This window comes from Synchiropus splendidus, chromosome 1, assembly GCF_027744825.2.
Source record: "Synchiropus splendidus isolate RoL2022-P1 chromosome 1, RoL_Sspl_1.0, whole genome shotgun sequence".
In the NCBI taxonomy this organism is placed as follows: domain Eukaryota; kingdom Metazoa; phylum Chordata; class Actinopteri; order Syngnathiformes; family Callionymidae; genus Synchiropus; species Synchiropus splendidus.
The window spans coordinates 24,345,496-24,366,176 of NC_071334.1; the positions used below are offsets into that span (position 1 = coordinate 24,345,496).

General features: G+C 41.6%; 1 protein-coding gene across 1 annotated transcript in view; it reads right to left on the reverse strand.

The window, feature by feature from the left end:
* The window catches only part of LOC128756470 (corticotropin-releasing factor receptor 1-like), a 69,589-nt gene extending 66,898 nt beyond the window's left edge, over window positions 1-2,691 (reverse strand). The window contains exon 1 of the mRNA XM_053861018.1: window positions 2,101-2,691. Coding sequence (XP_053716993.1) covers window positions 2,101-2,130 — 30 coding nt within the window. The 5' untranslated portion in view covers window positions 2,131-2,691. The remainder of the gene's footprint in view (window positions 1-2,100) is intronic.
* Between the last annotated feature and the right edge of the window lie 17,990 nt (window positions 2,692-20,681).

Here is a 20,681-nt window from a genome sequence, read left to right on the forward strand (position 1 = left end):
ATGCTTTCAGCAAGACTGGCAACAATTTGACAGCTCAATTGTGAAGGTGCTCCTTCACAGTAAGGCAATAGCAGTGGCAGGTACATGTGGGATGTTGAAATGACTTCTTTGGGTAGAAATGGTAAAACGCAGGTCTTCAATGTAAAAATGTAGTAACGTGGTTTGGTTTGAGGGGGACACTTCACATGTTGGATGGAGAATGTTGTAAATAGAGGCACCAAGGGGAGGAGAAGAGGAAGACAACTAACGGGGGAGGATGCAAGACAGGTGAAGGAGGAGGCCTTGCTGCAGCTGCCTATGATAGGAAAAGACATATAAAAATAAGATTGAAGACAGGAGGTGGGCAATGCAATAATATTGGTAGACACGACACCAAAACCCTGTTTTGTAATCTGGATTATGATGGAATATTCCATAAAAAAGCATGTGAACACTGCAATCAGTGTTATGATAGTTGAACAAGGACATAATTCAGGATATTGCAACGAAATCTGGATCAAAATGTATCCATTTCCTTGTTCCAGAAATGAGGAGACAGAGAGCTGCTGCTATATATATATGTGTGTGTGTGTGTGTGTTTTAATCTCCACTGCCCCAAATCCCGGTTGTGTTTTTTAACGTCAGCTTTTCAGCAAGAACAGCAGAATCAATCCTGACACAAGCAAACTCCATAGCCCAGATTATTTCCGACAGATTGTTCTCAAATAAGACATCTGTATATCCGGATGCAACGCGGTTTAATTAAAAAAACGCTGTTGAGGTGTTTTTTTTTTTTGGCAATCAATACTAAAATGAGATAAAACTAATGAACTATTTTGTCAATATTAAAAACAATATAAACATTCTGTAGGTATTTTTTTATGGTTCTGAAATGTTTCTTTTTGAATTTTGAACAAACCTTGAAGATATGCCTTCATTTTTTTCTTTCTTTTTTTATCCTTATTGTGCAAGGGCTCCTGTAGGTGTATAGAAAAGTACTAAAAGAGAAACAAATATGCAATACAAACCCTATGCATCCCTCTGCGATCCTTCAACATTTTACTTTTTTGTTTTTTAAATACACTAATGACAAACAAACAAAAACACTTTCAATTAAATTCTAAGTTTGGTGTTTCCATCCGTGTAATATAAATATGCTGTTCTTCAAAACAGATGAACAAAATTAGTACACGACTATTGCGTGGAAATAGAACAGGTGAGTTTTTTGTTTCGTAAATAAGAACACAGAACATGGATAGACTTGACCATAATAAAGGAATGTCATTGAATAGGCAAATGGCTGTTAACTATTTAATAGGTCACCTTTCAAGAAGCAAGAATGAAACCGGGGTTTATGGCTCTTGTTCATCTCCTGATGACCATCTGAAATATATTAATTAAAGTTGATACAGTTTGCAGTTACCTGACGACTTGTTGATTCAATTTTTCATTCATACAATATCAACAGAATATTGCAAACAGGTTTGAAAAATAATACAAGATGCAAATGACAGCCCATGAAACGAAAAACATTTGTCTATTCAAATGAATATATCATGTTTTGACAAATGGTGGGGACACGTTCAGTGATACAAAATGAGAAAAAAAATCTGCTCAATTACCAAACATTGAAAAATTGACAATAGTTTAGAAATAGTTCAATGAGCTGAGACCTGAGGTCCACTGAACGAGAGCTGCTCGGATCCATCTAGTAAGTAAGAGAATGAACCAAGCTCTCGACTTGGTTCATTCTCATTCTTACTAGGGTACTTTGCAATAAAGTACACTTAAAAAAGAAAAAAAAATTCTATTGGAATTATAAAACCTGGGTGGATTCTATGAGGACAGAGTTGTGGCAGTTTGTTTACTGTTATGAAGAATGAAACGGAGCAAAACACATCTGGATGGTAGTTGTGGTCAAGGCACTTGTCCGGATGCATCGCGCCACTACACCGTGATTTGTCCTCCAGTTTTCCTCCCAGTCTTTTGGTCAAATGTATCCTGACATGCGGTGCCACGCGGGTTGCAGTCAAACCATTCTCATCAGCAGGATATCGACAGTAAATAGGAAGACTTTTTGGTCTGTGAAGGAATTCAAATGTGGGTAAGTTCCCAACTCACCTGCAGAAGGTAAAAGCCTTTGCGTCGCATTTCCACTCCGTCACTCTTCACATCGTTTGTTAAGTCGCCAATTGTCCCGTCGTCACTTGGATGTGGAAAACGTCGGTTTCACCTTCGTTTCACGCACGTTGCAGCGGATTGTCCTGGTGACACAGGGATTTAGATTCCATCTGATCCAAACAGGGCAAGTGGCAAAGCGATCCTTCCGCTCCGAACTCAGTTTGGACTGAAATCCTCCGCGGACAGACGCGCACCATGACAAGAAACCCCGCAGCGCCGGACCACCTTCTTTTCTTTCTCCTCCCGAGAACCCCCGAGCGCAGACTTTCACGTCCCCTCGAATCAGCTTCTGACTCCGGTGTCGCTCCGGTGGATCAGATGTTCCTCGACGCGCCGCCCACGTTCTGCCACTTGAGTCCGGAGCCGTCTTCGATCGCTGCGCGTGGACTTAATGATATAACAGTACCTTCAGTCCCAATCAGCTCAGGTGAAATGTATCACCGTTTTTGGGGGGTTTCAGTAGAACATACTCTAGTGGAATTATTTGAATTTCCATCTCATCCAGTGAGCTGATGTGCCTTTGAGCCACAGGACAGATGGTCGCTCTGTGTCAATAGAGGACTCCCGTGGGGAGGAAATCCACTGAAAGCGAGACCTGGATCAAAACACCGCAGTGGCGACAGCAACCCAGCCGTTCAACGCAACACCTTCAAAGTCACATAAAATTAAACTAAATAAATCTGTTAACCAGTGAATAGGCTTGATGAACTGGCGGGGTTTGAAGCACAGTGCGCGCTTAAATTTATTACTGAATGTTGCAAAAATATTTCCCTCTTAAAACATATATTTCCTCACTTATTTGTTTTCTAAATTATATTTTTAATAAGAAACTTTGCAACCAGTCGTACCGCTTGAATCCACTGGAGGCCAGCAGAGACTCTGACGACATGTAACGATTCATCACAGTTAACTAAACCAAGGATAAATAAGACCAAACAATAATGACCAATAATAATAATAATCATAGTAATAATAATAATAGATGAACCGTGTACTTGAGATTCTGAGAATTCTGAGGTTGTGACTATGCACTTTGCCGTCTTGTTTTCTCCACGAGACTTACGAGTCTGGACCTGGACAACCCTCTGGACCGTCATTCCAGAACATTACTGCTTGTTAATATTGTAGAACGACAAGCGCAGAAGAACAACCACAGAAGACGACAATCCAGCTGCTATTTATACGGAGAATCCGCCTGAAGGCCAGTGGAGTGCCTTGCAGGGACCCGTTTTACCAGAGTCTTGGACTTATACAGTATACAGTACAGCATTACCAGTAGTCTGCCTCAGTGTTGGACTTGAACTTGGTTGTAATTCACAGTTTTTGGTCTAGAGTGACAACAGTCATGCATCAGATGGGACAAGTTTATGTAACAGTAAGGTCATTCATGCTAATATTTGGAGGAAACCTCACACGGCCTACTGTAGTCACTGGTACTGTGATGTTCCCTGCAGTTTGTTGAAATTGTTGCTATATAACGGCTGTCGTTGAATTTGCTGAGGGGCCAGGTCAGATTACTAAGTGTAGTGGTTGAGCCTGCTGGATGAGGTCTTACCACTGCTCCTGTGTCTCATATCTGCATGGTAATGACTTGTGTAATCATTGAAATACTGACTCTTACTGTGATGACTTTAAGTATTTTAGATTTGTATTTCCTGTTGCTTGAATCCAATTCTATGAAATATGTATTTGCTATGTGGTCCAGAGAGCTGAACAAGTTTGTGCTGTCTTAGCCAGTGAAGCCACCAGTCTGATTCAGTCTGTCGGTGAAATGGAGTGCTGTTTGGAAGTCTGTTTTTTGGAATTACAATATGGCCAACGTTTATTAATCCTCCAAAAAAAATAAAAAAAGAATAAGAATTTAACCTATTAAACCTGACCCACAGTTTACAGTGCATGTGCCGTCTGTGTTGCGTTGTGCATACAGCCTGTGAGGCCACTATGGGATGCCGACTGGTGCTCGCGTACCAACCCTTTTCCCTTTATGAAAACATCCTCTCTCATCAATGCATTTTGGTATGGGACAGGGCATTAATTCAAGTACTTGAGAGCATCGTTCTCTGACTTGCGGCCCTTCCCACTCCACCTCATGCCACCGCAGAGTTTCACTGTGTTCATGTTTTGTTAGAATATTTTTGGGTTGTAGAATAAATCATTTGGGTTTTCAAAAACACATTAAGTGGCCTTGCTATTTGGTTTGATATCTCAAGTAAGCTTGCGGTAACATTTTCACTGGATGCTAACTTACAACCATAACTTCTTCTGCCATGTGACCACTCAAATAACAGTAACTTTTGAGACGGAAGCTATTGTTTTCTGACTTCAGCACAAGCTCCCCAAAATGTGCATGTGCCTGGAGCCTCTGACATTCGTGCTTTTACTGGGGAGTTAAGTGAAATGCCATCAATTTATGAACACTCGGTTTTATTTTGAAAGGTAACTGGAAGCTTTTATGTTGCTAGTGTGCTCCTCCTCTTTACCTGAATCTATGCATTTGTGATCTGTGAGCCTGGAGAACTAGTCACAGCAGAGATGCAGCCACTGTGACCTCGGCTTGAGTGTGAAACATGAGGTCCTGACCCCCACTGTTGGCTCGCTTCAAGTGTAGCCACCTCAACAGAATGTAGAGAATGAAAAAGACGTGCAGTTCATGTGTAAACAGGCTGTGACAGTCTCAAGAAAGCCTATCAAATTATCGTCCTGTTTCATCCTCTCAGATCCTTCATCAGGATAATTGAATCATAATTTGTCAAGTCTGGCTGCCATGGTGTTGGCATACATCTGTCTCCTCCATTATCGTCCAAAACTCGCGACATAATAATCAAACATGATCACAGGCGGAGGCTCTTTTGCATGAGACGGGCCCCGGCGTCCACAGAGGAAATGTTTCAAAGTTGCATTGATGGGAAGTGGCAGCGATGCCCTGGGTGTGTGTCACATCATCGAGCGTCAAGAAGGAGCTCAGTGTGGAAACACAGGTCGTGTGGTGGAGGATTGTTTACGACTTACTGGCCGACATACTACTCACTTATATGGTCGACTTCCTGGCTCAGTGAGGTGCACGCAGGCGAAGCGGCTAATATAGACTTGCACACAAACCTCAGTAGTAGCAGACACACACACACTGCAAGACACCCAGATGACAGGTGCTGCTCCGCTGCAGCCAATCCATTTGTTCTGGTTCACGTTAATTTGCAGTTGGACCTGACTGGATTGTTCACAAAGGTTGCGTGAGGAGCATTTTTAATCCTTTTTCCTGGAGATGGAGGAGTCCGGGGTCCCTCACCCTCTTCATCCTCCTCCACCCCCCTCTCTCACACTCTAATCTGAATCACAATTTACCTTCTGTCCTACCATGAGACAAGCACTGGAAGCTGAATTTCCCAGAGCATCCCCTGTCCGTGTGTGAGTGTTTTGTGAGAGAGGAGTGTGTGTGTGCGCTGACAAATGTGTTTGGGGTCAATTTGGACGCATGGAAGATGACAAAGCAGGTGTTCAAAGTATATTTATGAAATGAACATGTGTTGGAGCAATGCAAAGGTCCAGATGAACAGCCTGTGTTTTCCGCTCCAGCGCGCACATGCAGGCACACACACACACACACACAAAACCGAGTGGTAAAACAAACCCGCAGGATTCATGCGGAAGACAAGCGTTAACATTTAATTACCACAGGTTACAACAGGGCCGTTTACAGAGGAAAAAAGGTGAAGTTAACCAGTTTATACAGGGTGAAAGATCATAACAAAAAATAGCAAAATAAGAAAAGATAAGAAAGATTGTTACAGCATATAAAACAATCTAAGTGTCCAGGTTGTCATAGCAAATCTTTCTTTCCTCAAATACAAAGCAAATCTACTCTAAACCGCGGAAGAAAAGTGTCTTCTCAAATTGCATGATGTCACATGACTGTGTACAATAATGTGTCATACACTTACCTAGTCAATTTCAAACCAGCTTCAGTTCTCACCTCGAGTCAAGAGTCAAGGCAGGACCTCTACGTCCCGGGTCTTCATTAGCAAATAGAGCGCAGATGCGTTGTCATGGTGATGGAGTGTTCCATTATTCAGATTGAGCATGTTGACTGCAAAGTAAAGAGTCCACTTTCAAAGATTAATATTATGCTTTTGCACGTTCACAGCTGAGGGGACATCGTGTTTACAAGTTGTTGGTAAGAGTGTTGCCAATTAAGATGAGGGTGCTGTTGGTTACTGTGGTCTTCGCCTCAACTTAAAGTTCAAGACTGACTTAAACAGGACTGCGCAACTGGAACCTGACTGCAGTGGCAACATAGCACGCAAAAGTCTACTTTTCCAACATGCATGTGACAATGGGATGGAAATAAACTGTGGGTGGGATTTGATTAAAAAATATCAAATTAATTAGAGAATTTGTGATTAATTAATCTCAAATAATCGCAGTTTAATCGTATAAGAATATTTGCCACAAGAAGCCACGTTTTTCAGTTGGCATGAATTTGGTATAATACTGAATCAAATGATGGACCCATACATACATTTAAACAACAAAATGTGATTTATTTTGCATATGTTTGACAATAGCTCACAATATTCAAGTTTTGAAAATATTTGTATTGTAAGAATTGTAAGAATGTAAGAATTTCAATTGTATAAGAATTTCAAGTACATTCAGAGCAGTGGAAACCCTGGCCACTGTGTAGCGAAAAATCCGCGAACAAAAGCGAACAGATGCTTTTGTTTGCTTTTGTTCAGGGATTCCTCCATTTTTGTTGTTGTTGTTATCATCCTAGCTGTGACGTGTCTTGTGCATCAGTGTGATCAGTGGACCAGGAACTCCTGCACTTACAAAGGTTCCCTGTTGTCTGTTAAATGAAATGAAATGAAAACGATAAAATGCTTCAATAGTTTAATGCGTGTTTTTGTTGTAATTAATTAATCGCAATTAACTTGTTAAAATCCCACCACTAAAATGAAAATACATGTTTGATGGTGAAAGCAAAACTAACTCACGCGTCTTCTCAGTGAGACGAAAGGTGACACCACATAAGGTCACTCTCCTGTCAGAGACGCTGTTTGAGGAGTCCTGTCACTGTTGATGTGTCCCAGTTCATGTTCAACATTAAATTCATGGTTTTATTCATCCACAAAAAAGTTTTTTTCCCCAGTGTTTTCCAAGCTTGTGTGTGCCACACCACTCTCCACACCACGCAGACCTGTTGTTGATTGTTTTGTGGGATTGAAATAAACTTCTTATTCTACTACTACAACCGCTACTACTACTACACCTAACCAACAAGTGCATTTTGATGACTCTTTATAAATACACGAAGTAGATTGTGTACAAGAAACTACAAAAGCATCTATTGTCTGTAAACTTTTGGGGTGAATTTGATTCCGTGATTGAGAGCCTGCATCAGCGGAGATTTCTGCTCATATCCCACAGAAGAAACCACAGCTGGATCTGGATTAAATAACCAACATGCAACTCATTTCACCACAGTTCCTCAAACACCCCAGGACGACCCTCGACCCAATTAATGGTGTTACTCCGGCACTGCTCCATCTTTGCAGAACGATCTGCGATGTAGATCCAGCAAGGAGGTCTGTGTTGACAAGTTCTTGTTTGATTTGCATTTGAAAGTTAAAGCTTGCCTCAAATATTAAGCTTGTGTTTTTGCTCTGGTGAGCAGGTTTCTGAACTGATCTGCGATACCTCCCAGGGACGTAGTCAAGGCAGCAGGAACACTAACAATAACACCGGCAGAGTGCAATTATGCTGTGTCGAAATTTCAATTGAAATTTCCGTTTTTAAAAAAAAGAACTCGACCACAGTGGCATATATTAATTGCTGAAAGAATTAACATGTTTGAGAAGACAGATTCCGACAGTCATAGAAGCTCAGATTCTGGTGAAATCTTTGGCAAAGCTCCTTGTGTGGTTTTCTGAATGTCTGCTGCATAAGCAGAGCCCAGCCTTTCTGCAGCTTGAAAAGCAAACTTAATATATTAAGCCATCACGGGGGAATCTTCAGGATTGGCAGATGTGCTTCTCCCTTACAGTAAAAACACACGTTCTCAACTCTTCTTGGTAGCCGTATCAAAAAAGACTCCATCAAGTCCAGACAATGTTTTTATGCAGTGTTGTGAGGCACTGATCCCTTTCTGGGTTCCATGAATGCGCACAGGTTTCAGAAAATCTGAAGATGAGCGAATAAAACTCAATTCAAAGCTAAATTGCGCAGGATGAATATCTTTCTTTCACATTCCATTATAGCTTATGGAGCCCAGGCACCCTCCAACCTCATCAACGCAACCTGAAAAGCAAAATGGATTTCAGGTGACAAAAGAGTTGCTTCAGTGCAACTCTCTGCCTGCACGTCGCACAACCTTGTCCATTCATCCTCCTCTGTTTATCCATTTGCGAGCATGTTATCATTTTTCAAACCACATAGTTCAGGCTGGAGCTTGCCTCCCAGCTCTAGCTGTCTGACTGCTATAGCTAAGTGGTGAGGTGATACAGATGAGGCTGTTTAAAGTATGGATGTGATTGATGAATTGTAATTCATTGAACATGTTTATATGTCATGTATGTTTACGTGTCTCAGTGCTTGTCATGATGACAGGTGTACTGTTTACAACCACTTCATGTCCTCCAGCCGAATTGTGATTTTGTTTTTAAAGGTGATTTAACACACGTGTGTGCAGATGGAGCTACACACTCCTGAAACAAAGTTCTGCACTTCCACTCTAACTTGAAAACTTCCAAACCACTAGCCCCGGCTGTGGACGTCAGACTGTTTTGTCGGCAGAAGAATTTAAGTTCTAAAGATGTTAATAGTGTCGCAGTGGGACAAGTCTCCCAATCAGGATTCATCCAATCAATGCGGTTGACTTCAAAGGAGAGATTGTAGAGCGCGTCAAGAGGCTCTGAGAAGATGGTGACCCAGAAAATGTCTGCTTCTTCAAGTTGAGGCTGTGTGTGTGTGTGTTTGTGTATGCGTGTGTACATGTATTCATATTCTTGTGTGGACCAATCTTTGACAAGGCACCAATCTTATGAGGAAATTTTGCTTTGGGAGGACAAGAGTTTTGAGGGTGAAAATGTCAAAATAACTGGGTTGTTATGATTGGGTTTAAGTTTGTTTCAGAGTCTTGGTTAAGGTTCACTTTGTGTTTTGCATGGTTAAGTTAAGGCAGAGAGGCTGGGGAAAGCTTTACGGCAATGAGGGGTTCTCACAAGTATAGAAATACATTTATGTGTATCTGTGCAAGTGCGTGTGTTTTCACATGCCTCAAGAGCTGTGCTTCCTTTTCAGCACCACAGTGAAGTAGCATAAGCGTACATATCTAGTGAGATATGAAAAGTTGTGTTTGTGTGAATAGGAGTGTACATTTGTGTCATGCATTTGTCAGTATGTGCGAGTGTTAGAGTTTGGCTGTGAGGGCCAGTTGAGATGCAAGTTTGGGTTTGTTGGTAACAACTGTGACTGCGCATGTTTGGAGGTTAGGGCTGAAGACTGATGCATGTGATAGCAAGAGAAACATCTGGTTCTGCTGCTCTAATTGTAAAGTGGGTGAGACATGCCATTCATGTCTGACACACACACACACACACACGCACTCTTTCTATCTTAGCGAGGACCGTCAATGACACAATTATTTCCCTGTCCTCTCACCCTTCCAAACTAAAACCATATACCAAACTAAAACTCAAATAGAATGACTTAGTTTGCAGTTTTAACCCTCAAAATGAGGCTGAACAAAGCGAGGACAGGCCAATATGTCCTCACTCTGTCGGTTAAGAACTGATACCGGTTCTCACAAAGACGCACACACACACACACACAAATAAACAATCAGACAAGTCCTTGAGTCGGGCAGTCATGAATTATCAGTAGAAAATAGTGTATTGATTTTGTGACAGGGCTGATGTAGCTGCAGTGTCTGATGTAGCTGCAGCATCAGAGCACAACTCTGACATGCTAATGGGGCCAACTGGGAAAGCCAGCCTCCAACAGACATGCTTGACCTTTGTAAATTGCAGACAAGATCATTCAGGGAACTCTCATTGACAAAATGACCCTTGCTTTGCTTTTCCTTATAAATGATACACCGTCACGCAGTTAAAACAGCGAATAACTACGGTAGCGTATGATCCAAAAGAACACCAAACTAAGGTAGGCAGTCAGAGTTACGGTGAAAATTTAAAGCTCTGTCTAGCAGGTGGTGACTTCTCTAAAATAATAACCCAGATAACAAATAGAAAGGAAATCCTGTATGACGCTAACATGAGAAAACAAGAGAATAAGGTGTGGGTTGTGAGTGTGTTCCATGGCTCTGAACTGGGAAATTCCCAGTTAGTCCTCCAGTTATTTCACCTCATGCAGGATATCCCAGTTGCAACCAAGTCACATACTGAACTGCCATTTTAGGAAACAAATGCTCCTCTGGAGGTAACTGGCTGGCAAAAGGATACAAAATGGCAGCGCCTCATAGAGAACTCTTGTGTCTTTGGCTTCTTGAGATCCCTCATTCCGAGCGCCAAAGGACAAATCGAGTTCAGAAACTACAGAATTGGGTTGATATCTAACCAAGAAGTGCATTCCCTTCCAGACATTCCGTAGAAATTGCTAAATAATCTCACTTATTTTCAAAGAAAATGCACAGTCACAGAGAGACAAATGTCAACAGCCTGCAAGGAAATGGAGCAACGGTGACGCTAGTTCATCTGCACGACAAAACTCTGACATCCATTCATTACAGTAATGAAGTTGCTGGGAAAATGACAGCAAGATCCAACAGGTCAGTCTCCTTGAACCCCTTTCTGGACCAATCTGCCAACATGCCAGACTATCCATCATTATGATCTGATCAATATGTCTATCAATCCCTTCAGCTGGTTCAGATCAGGTGACCCAGACACCACAGGCGTGTCGTTTTGAGAAATTGATCTCGGCTCTTTATTTATCAAACGTGGCTGCAGCTGGCATGAAGGTCAGTCAGAGTCATATTTTAATCAAAGACCACAAGGCTAAAAATAGAACTCCCCCTGGTGGGCGACACAGCCGGCGCTCGGAAGCTTTGTCGTGTACATGTCGCAATTATCACACACACACAGCACTTGTTGTTTTGCATAAATGTCGGCAAGACAGGTCCTCTGGCCAGAAAGTCATTAATGCTGAGGAATGTCGCAGCGCAAACACAGTCTGAACTCGGGCCAAGACTGACAGGTTGGACCACATGGAAGCCATACTTCATCTCAGTGCGCTGGCGCCAATTATCATTTCAGTGACATGTCACAAAGGCCTTATGTAATTGTTTATGCTCTGAGGTATATGGAGAACACAAAGTACTTAGATGAGCCACTTTTAGTCTCTTTCATGCTGCTGAAGCTTGACAGTCAACCTCCCTCTGCTAATGACTCTGTACATTTCAGAGGTCACAATTACCTGATAGGACATGCAGCTAAAATAAGACCGGTGGCTCTGGTTATTTAACTGTCGCACAGACTCTCACTGACACATACCAACTTTGCACATTCTCATTCCTTGAGCCGTTGATTTTGAACTTCACATAATGAGAGGCAGGTGCTGCTCTTTTCCACCCACGCCACCTCTGTGGGAAATCACAGCGACCATTTGGAGTGAATTATGATGAACTTTGCTTCACCGCGTCCCTCTTTTGTCACTGTTTATACACTCAGTGTAATTGTTTTTGTGTTACCGACATACATAGAAACATAAAGGAGCAGCTTGTTCCTTTAAAGTTGACATTTGATCTTATTCAGCCTATACAATATATATACAGCTGTTTGATGTGATGCTGAGGAGTGACGGCTTCAATGCAGGTATTGGAATAGGGGTTTTCCATTGGACTTTCAGCACAAGTGCACTTTGGCCGAGGTTCCTTTGTTGGTGTGCCTCGGGATTTTTTCAATGAACTAAGGGTGCCGTGACTAGAAAAAGGTTTAAAAACACGGGTGTAAAAAGATGCTATCAGTCACGACCTGTAGAGGAGGTGGATGTGGCATTATTGAAGGGGAGTGATGTCACAACCGGAGGACCAGTGGAACAAGCCTTGTTCCAGTTGTAGTAAAAATGTTTTTTTGCATTTCGCATTTTTTGCATTATTTTCTTCTTTTTATTAGCGTTAAAGCTGGAGGGTCATGTAGGTTTCTTAAATGTGATCACCATTTAATTCTTGTACGTTTGATACTTTTTATCCTCCACACTTGTCAAAAAATGTTACCTACGAAATTTGGCATAACGTTCAATTTTCGATTCAATTTTATTGATCTAATGTTTTTTTATAATGACAGCACTTAACAGTATTGGTAAATGTTTCCAATATCAACAGACAAATTTGTAAAGTACGTCTGAAAAATATTCTATACTATTCTATACTTTACTTAACACATTAGGGGTCGAACGGTGCTGAGATTGTTGACTCACATTGGTACCAAACATTGGTTTATCAGCCTGTCACTGAAAGTATCTTGTGGATCAGACTGATTTGCTAAAGGGCCACAGTGGGTGTGGGTTTTTGTTCCAACAAAATGAGCACACAGAAAACAATCTTAAGACATCAGAGTGGTGAAAAGGCGTCCTCTTGACTGGTTGGAAGAAAAACCTGCACCTACTGTGGACCTTGTATAGATATTTCTGATGTAGATGGTTTCCTCAACATGGACCAGTCCTTCACTATTATCCTCCTGCTTTCCGAGTGTGCTCATCTGTGCTGGCCCAATGTTGGTGACAACCATGGCGCTGTTAGCTGAAGCCGATGAAGCTGACACAGTGACAGTTCAAGTACTTCAATGTGAAAACCAGGAATATCCAGCCTCCGCAAGATCCTTTGTTGGGAATCCAAGTCAGTCCCCTTTAGTTTATGCTTCTGTCTGTCCATCTCCTGCTTGTTCCCGACGATGTGTCCTAGAACCCACCCAGACTTTAGTGGGGTCGACAACTTCCAGGCACCTTTGTTAACATGCTGACGTCAACAAAAAGATGTTGCTAATAACAACAGCGGCCATGTCAACAAAAACAATGGTTTTACAGTCACGCCCTGAGATGAATAAGAAAGATGTTACTGGTGGAGTGCTGTTCTTTTCTTTCTGCTTTGCAAGAAGACAAAATGTTCTTAAATCATTTCTCTGCATGACACAGTCTGGTCTCATCTCACTGAAAGATGTTTTCATTAATGTCGAACTCTTCTGTAGGAAAATGAAAAGCAGATTTTTTTTCAAGTTTCCCATTTTTTCTCCATTTTCTCTGGTTTCCTCCCACACTCCAAATGAGTGCATGTGAGCAGCGCCTCTCACCACTGGTCAGCTGTGGTCCAGTTGATGACACAGCAAGGATGTTATCATCCCCTTTGTTTACCTTCTGCTGCAGTGTTGCTGCTACCATGATGAATTGCAGTTGCTGCTGGATATTTTTTAACCTTCAGATTCTGCAACTGCACCCTGTCAGGATTTAAGCGTCCAGAACCTCATTAATTGTCTGGTTCCGGTTGCCATCCCCACTCTGCTACAATTGTTGACTCACTCACCTGCAACCCCCTCAGCTATTTTCTACCCAGGAAATAAAAATAGCTGCTCTGAGAAAGAGTAGGACCAAAACTTTTCTGTTAAGCTGCCAGAACCGACATTGATGCTTCATTAGGACTGGGGAAACTTTGGAAAGGATCAACAACAACGCAGCAGTGTAGGAGGATGGATCAAGAGGCCAGACTGAGTACAAGAGACAACCAGCCTGTACCCACATGCTCTACTGTAGAATCAAAACCAGAGTGCTCCATCAGCATCAGCTGAGGAAGGGGAGGCCAGTCCGTCTGGCCTTCTGGGACCAGAGGAGGAAGGTCGTGCTCATTACTCCATGACAAGATTCCTCTGTTAATCAGCTCAGGGGGTATTTGGATGGTGAACTGAACCAAGTTTCCGACGTATCAGCAAGCTCTAGTTCATTCAGAAGCCGGATCAGAACTTGACACCTCAGCTTGTGTTTCATTTTACAAGCAGCGAGGTCAGTCAGGATTTTCTTTGGCTCTCACCACTGCAGGATGATCAAAGCCCACGAGGGCGCCACCCAGGGAGTGACACAGACACTGTGCATTTATCATTGAAACAACTGCTGACTTCATGCATTACATTCGATTGCCTTTATTCCTCCCACAGCGGGGAAATTGTTCTTACATTCCAAAATGATCAGGTCAAGAGCCACCATCAGCTAAAAATGGGTCCTTCTGATCAGTTCTATCGCCTGCTCTTGGGCCTGCGTTCATGCAGCTCAGCTGGAGGACACATGAATAATAAAGGTTGGCAAACATAAGTCAAGAAAAACAGGGAAAACCACAACAAAGCACACAAATATAAACTTCAAGATAAAATAATATGCGTAGAATGAGAGTAAACTTTATGGAAACTGTAAGTAATAGAAATAACTATTTGTGTTAATGTAATTTCTTGTGTGACAAAAGTTGGATTGTGTTTCAGAAATTAATCAGACATAACGATGTAAGAAGATATTAAACAAAAGGTCAAAACCAGACACAAAGAGAATTAAAAAAACTCAGTTATTCTGGAAATCAATTTAAAAAATGAGTAGAAACAAAGATAAACTTTTTTTTTTTTTGCTCTGTTCTTGGGCTGGTTCCCATGTTTTGGTTCTACCATTCCAAGTGTTTGTCTCGCTCAGTTGTAGCAAACAAGGGTTAATAGATACTTTGCTGCACCAAATTACAAACACATTGGTTGAAAAGAAAATGAAAAACAGGAACGTTGAAAATTTTCAGTTGGCCCAACACAAGATTTTCATTTGTCCAACAGCACTTTTCCAACAACTGTCGGATCAGGGGAAATGAGCCAGCATTTAGCGAGACGATACTAAATATCCTCACCAAAACTGACTAAGGATTGGAGTCTGCTCAGATAGCTGCTTCAATGCTGCCTCACACTCTGCTTCAGTGTAATGCTCAGAGCTGTCCTTCACATTGGACATACATTGGTTTTCATATGTTCATATACATGGTATTCTATACCAGAACCTTAAGTTTAAGATTATTTTTTTTACTTTTGTCACTTGTTTATCACCAGTGTGCATAGGCAGTAATATATAACAAAAGAACTGCTATCTGTATGTCCATACTATTAATGATATACAGTATATAAATAAAAAAAATCACACTCTTATACAGTATCTAAAAATAAATCAATAAAGAAAAATTAAACACACGCACACACAAATTAAAAACACAAAAAACATTGAAAAAAATATTTATTAAATTCCAAAAAATAACGTAGTAGGCCTCCTTAGTTTATAAATCAAAAGATGACTGGTCAGAGGATTTAGTGTATTGACCGATTCACCGGTCTCTTCTCAATCCTTTCAAATACCCTCATTTAGGAACTCTCAACCTTTTCAAACTAGTCGTTGAAAAGATATAAGCAGAAACTAAATCTTCGTCTTACATTGCAAAACGAAGGATAACTGAGTTATTTTTGAGTTTTTATTTCAGTTGTAAAGCCCTGGTGAGCCGCCGTAGTTTCAGTGTGTAGTTCCTCCATAGCTCCTGTGTATCTGTTTGGTGGGATTCTGGAAGGAAAGCAAAGATTCCTGAGAGGAACTTTCAGTCAAACGGAATATTCAAATCCAAACTCGTCAGTTCTCTGATACAGATAGATGTATCAAGGACTCAGCAGGAGCTTTGGATCCAACTAATGGGTTTTTAATAACTTCATCAAGCGACCTGCCAGATGCAGCCACTGCTGAATTACATTAAAGCGTAGAGGGACATGTGGATTCTCAGAATCATGTGATGGCCCATTCCACACAGCCCAGTTCTGGAGCACTGAAGTGGGAGAAATAGTAAGGCTGTGGCACCCGCATTTGTTTATGTTTGGCTTCTCAAGTATTCTGGACGCAGCTCGAATAACTGCATGTCTTTGAAAAAAACAACTGTTTAATAAGTCGACACAGATGGCTTGCAAGTGGAAAGTTAAGTTACAGGTCAGTTAAGATTAGTGGAAAAGTGCTGGGACCTGTTTGCCGTATTAGCATCTTTACTGTGAAAGCATTGTTTTATTTTGAAAATCCATTCAGATATGTTAATTGGTGATGATATAGTGATCTGAACTAAGAGTAAAGGTCAGCGGGAGAAGAGTCTGGACAGGTGAAGGCATTGTAGGAGATAGAGAGAAAAGGAAAGAAGCGCAGTAGAACTAAGACTGAATGTGTGCGTGAATGAAGCATCTTGCTTCTTGCTTAGCATGTGCGCAGTAGCTACTGTGCATAGATTTCACTAGTCCAGTCTGGGTGAATCATGGTTCATAACATCTTGAAAACTATGGTCATGACAGTTGCATTACGGGTCTTGTCATTGCTTGCTGTGCGCTGTACTTTTTCCCTGATAAGACAGCCACATATGGTACGTACAAAAGTGGAGAGAAGCTGCAAAAGAAGGAAAATTGAGGAAAACTGCATGAATTTAATGTATGCTATGATTGTGCCATTGGTTGAGACTCAAACGTCACAATCAGGAAGCCAGATTTACAGGTACAATCGCTATACTGTTACAGTCAGAGACTTAGTTGTACAGTGTCGATATGTGATTGTAATTGGCCAGTCGCCAAGATTGCTATATTTCCTCAGTGGAGTGGGGACAGCCCCCGACCATGTGGAGGAGGTTGGTAGCTGCTCCTGAGGCAGTATGGTAAGCTGATGAACTTGATCGCGTGTTCCAGGACCCGGTCATACATCCCACCTCCCGGGCCTAGCGGTTAAATACACTGCCAGTGACACAAGATGAAGACAAAGCTCTACTTGTGAAAAAGACCGAACCGAAGTATGGCATTTAAGAAACACGATTTCAGCTTGGAACGAACTAGAGATCATGTAAAAACGTCATAAAAACAAGACATAAACCCAATGTGACCCAAATTTTACTATTCAAAAGATGAAAATAAATAAATAAAACTTTATTTTCATTTTATTAACAAATGAAGTCATTTATGTACATCAGTTTTTGATGGCTAAGATGCTGCAAATGGTTTCAAAATATGTGACATTATTGTTGCCCCAAATGTGAACCTCATATACAGTATGTAGGGCATTACATTTATTTATTTACTCAATTATCTTGACATAGATGGCCAAACCTGTAAATCTCTGGCTTGTGGAAGGAAGCCCGAGTGTCCAAAAGAAACCCACACAACCATGAACCGCTAAGCGACCCAAACTTGAGTATTGAGCTCCTGGTGAAAAGATGAGCCAACAAAATCCAATGAAACTGAGGAGGGTTCAAGAAGCTTGTGCACTAGACTATATCAAAGTTCTGAGGTCAACATGCTTCATCTGTGTTTACGTTTGACCATCAGGGGAACATTGGGGTACAGTGAAGAAGGACTGCACTTCTGTGGTGGTAAGTGGGGGTGAGTCAAAAGAAAGATCAGGCTCAGAATCAGGGTATTGTGCAAGTTTCCTGAGTAAAAGGAAAACAACCTTGCCATTGTCTATGTGCAAAGCAGAGTACAAATCCGTTGAATGTATTTATGAAGTGAGCCAAATATCATTCTATAAAGACAAAAAAGTGCGAAGACTTTGAAGGATACAATTTCCAAAGATCAGAACACATTGACAATAAGTGTCAATACATAACTGCCTGAAGTGAAGAGGTGGCGTACTGTCTTACTAATGGTTGCTATGGTGATGTTATGGCGAGACCATCCACCAAAATAAGATGAAAAACATTTGTACACATTTGGCACCTGATGTGTAAAGAAAGCACTTGTGATGTGCGGGAACATTTCATTTTCATTGTTTAGACTCGACATGACTTGGATGAGATTAGTTTGGGTGGAGTTCTAAGATTTTTAAGTACTTAGATACCACTTCATTCAATATATGTCCATCAACATATTCTTTTATCACGTATTGAGATTTGAGCAGTTCAAATCTGAATAATTAAATCGTATGCAGGGTGAATGAGACTTATGTCTTGATCATGTACTGTACATACTGTAGTATTTTTCAATTGAAACCATGCATTCATATCTTTGCCAGTCAGTGCTTGTCAAAGTATTAAACATATACCAGGTGTCCAAGGCAATTATCTGTATCGGAGGAGTTATATCCCTTTTTTTTTTTGAATCTACTCTGAGGTGTTGGTACAGCTCAAGCAGAGCAAGCTACTTTCCCTCTTCGCACGGCTGCGTCACAGCGCCATCCTTTGACGGAACAGTGTACAACCACAATACGACCAGTCCTTCAATGCTGAGCAGACATCTTTCATAATTGAGAAGGCCTTACGACTAGTCCACCCTAGACAGTGCTGTGGCTTCCAAGTGCTTGGGATTTTACAAAAGAAAACAAGTATGGTGGCTGAGTGCAGTGTCTCCAGTCACGAGGATGCTGTGACCTCCTGATCCAAGAAACAAAGCTCATGACTGATGTTGCTACTCACAATTATGGTCATAAATGTTTGAGCAGAATGAGGCCCTGGGGCAGACCCGGGACTTTCAGTAGAAATGTCATGTTATTCGTGGTATGGCAACGTGTTCCTCCAGAAGTTGTTTTTCAGCCTATTTGCTTGCGCTGCAGATGCCGTTTAAGAAGACAAGTCGGGGATGCAGTGATTTGCGACTGCTGGTTCACAGGCAGATCCTGCCAGCAGGAGGCAAAGACACCCTCAGCCTCAGGAGACAGGAACAGAGAACGCTGAGGCACGAAACAAAACCAACAACATAACCAACTAACCAAGAATAGAAACAACAGGGTTGATGAGGGCTGACCCTCCGTCAGATAAGGAGGAAGACAGAGGCATGCTTTCCAAGGTCAAGATTTGGAGGTGCAGCCTTTGCCAGATGGGTTGAAGAATCCCCAGTACTTCAGCACATTTTTACTAGAACTGTTACTGTGACTTTCCGCCGGAGACCTGAGAGATTGTAGATCTTGTTCTATACTGTATGCGGTCTGTCACGGGTAAATGTGTGCCAAAATGAATATTCTCTTTGACACATGCAGAGTCAGATTGTGTTGCAACTTGCTTTATTTCACAGTGATCTCCATTGAAGTTTACTTTGAATACAACTGAGAATGGTCTTTAATCTGCTCTAAATAATGTGACATGTGACTCCAGGTCGGCGCTGCAGGTTCGATTCCAAGACGAGCTCAACTGAAATGACTCTTCTCATTGCTGCTTCAGCAGCTGGCTGAAGGGTCGATGCTGTAGGAAGTTCACAGAGCCGCCTGTCAACTCCAATCCGCAGCATCTTCTATGAAGAGGAGGGGATTCGAGGTCTACCAGCAGCATGAATAACAGTCGTGTCATGAGGCTGACTAGGTTATATCCCAGTCATGGCTTCCATGAAAACACCAAATAATGTGACGCGGGTTCAAGAAATGCGAGCATTTTGTGAACTTGGCGGTGACATAATAAAAACACTGTTTCTGAGTGACCCTTACTCATCTTTGGGGGTTTCTTGAGTCAGTTAAGGATTATTTTAATGATCCATGAGAGAATTAGATGGAGTCAGTGTACAAGACACTTCTTATATTGAACAAAAATGACACATTTGTACAGAAAGTGGGGTGTCCAGAAGAAACCCAAGCGTGAACCGAATATGCATGATTTTTGTACACTTCTTTCTGAAAAACTGCCAACCACAACATGTGAACAAAATCATCCTCATCCAATTCAGATTTAACTTCTTCAACTTTGAAAAATCAAAGATGGATAAGTTTTCTTCTTCAACATATTTCACAACAACAGCTGTTCTCCATTGTTGCATTAAAAATATCGTCATGTTTCATTCCAAGAAAGTCTGAAAATGACAACAAAAGGAAGAACAACGACAGAGGATCTATTTAGTCGTCAGCTGCCTTTTGTTGCTCAGCGAGAGCGACGCTTTCTATTTCCTGACCCAGAATGGGAGCGAACCCACACTCTCTTCTTTCTTCCTCCTCGCCTGCCTCTTCAGTAGGACACAAAGAAGCAGATTTGGAAAAGTCTGGGTGACAGGATGAGTCCAAAATAGCAGCCGGGGCACAGACTTCCACTTATTATAATTACTCGACATTCTCTTGTGGTGAAATGTCTTGATTAAGGAATGCCAGACTTCCAGTCCACAATAAATATTGAGGCTTGGTTGCCGAAGAGATTAATAACTCATTCTTAAAATTCAATAGTGAAAGAAATGATATGCCAAAAACAGGAGTGTGGCACTTTAGTGATGCAGAAACACAGAGATGAGATTGAGTTACTGGTCTCCACTCTGGTTGGGGAATGTCTCACTCAGTCAGATCTTTTATCTGATCTTTAAAGATCAGACGAAGGGAGATCTGAGAGTCTTTGATGACACAGATGTCCCTCTGTGACCAGGCAAGATAAGCAGGGCAAATGGGTTCAGACAAGTAAATACAAATCAATCGTATTGTTTGATGCTGGGATTACAATCTGTCAACTATGGAGGAGATCGACATGTCGGCATCTGATATCATGAGTTGGCCGATAATCCCCCAGATTAGTCGATGAGTCACATGACCAC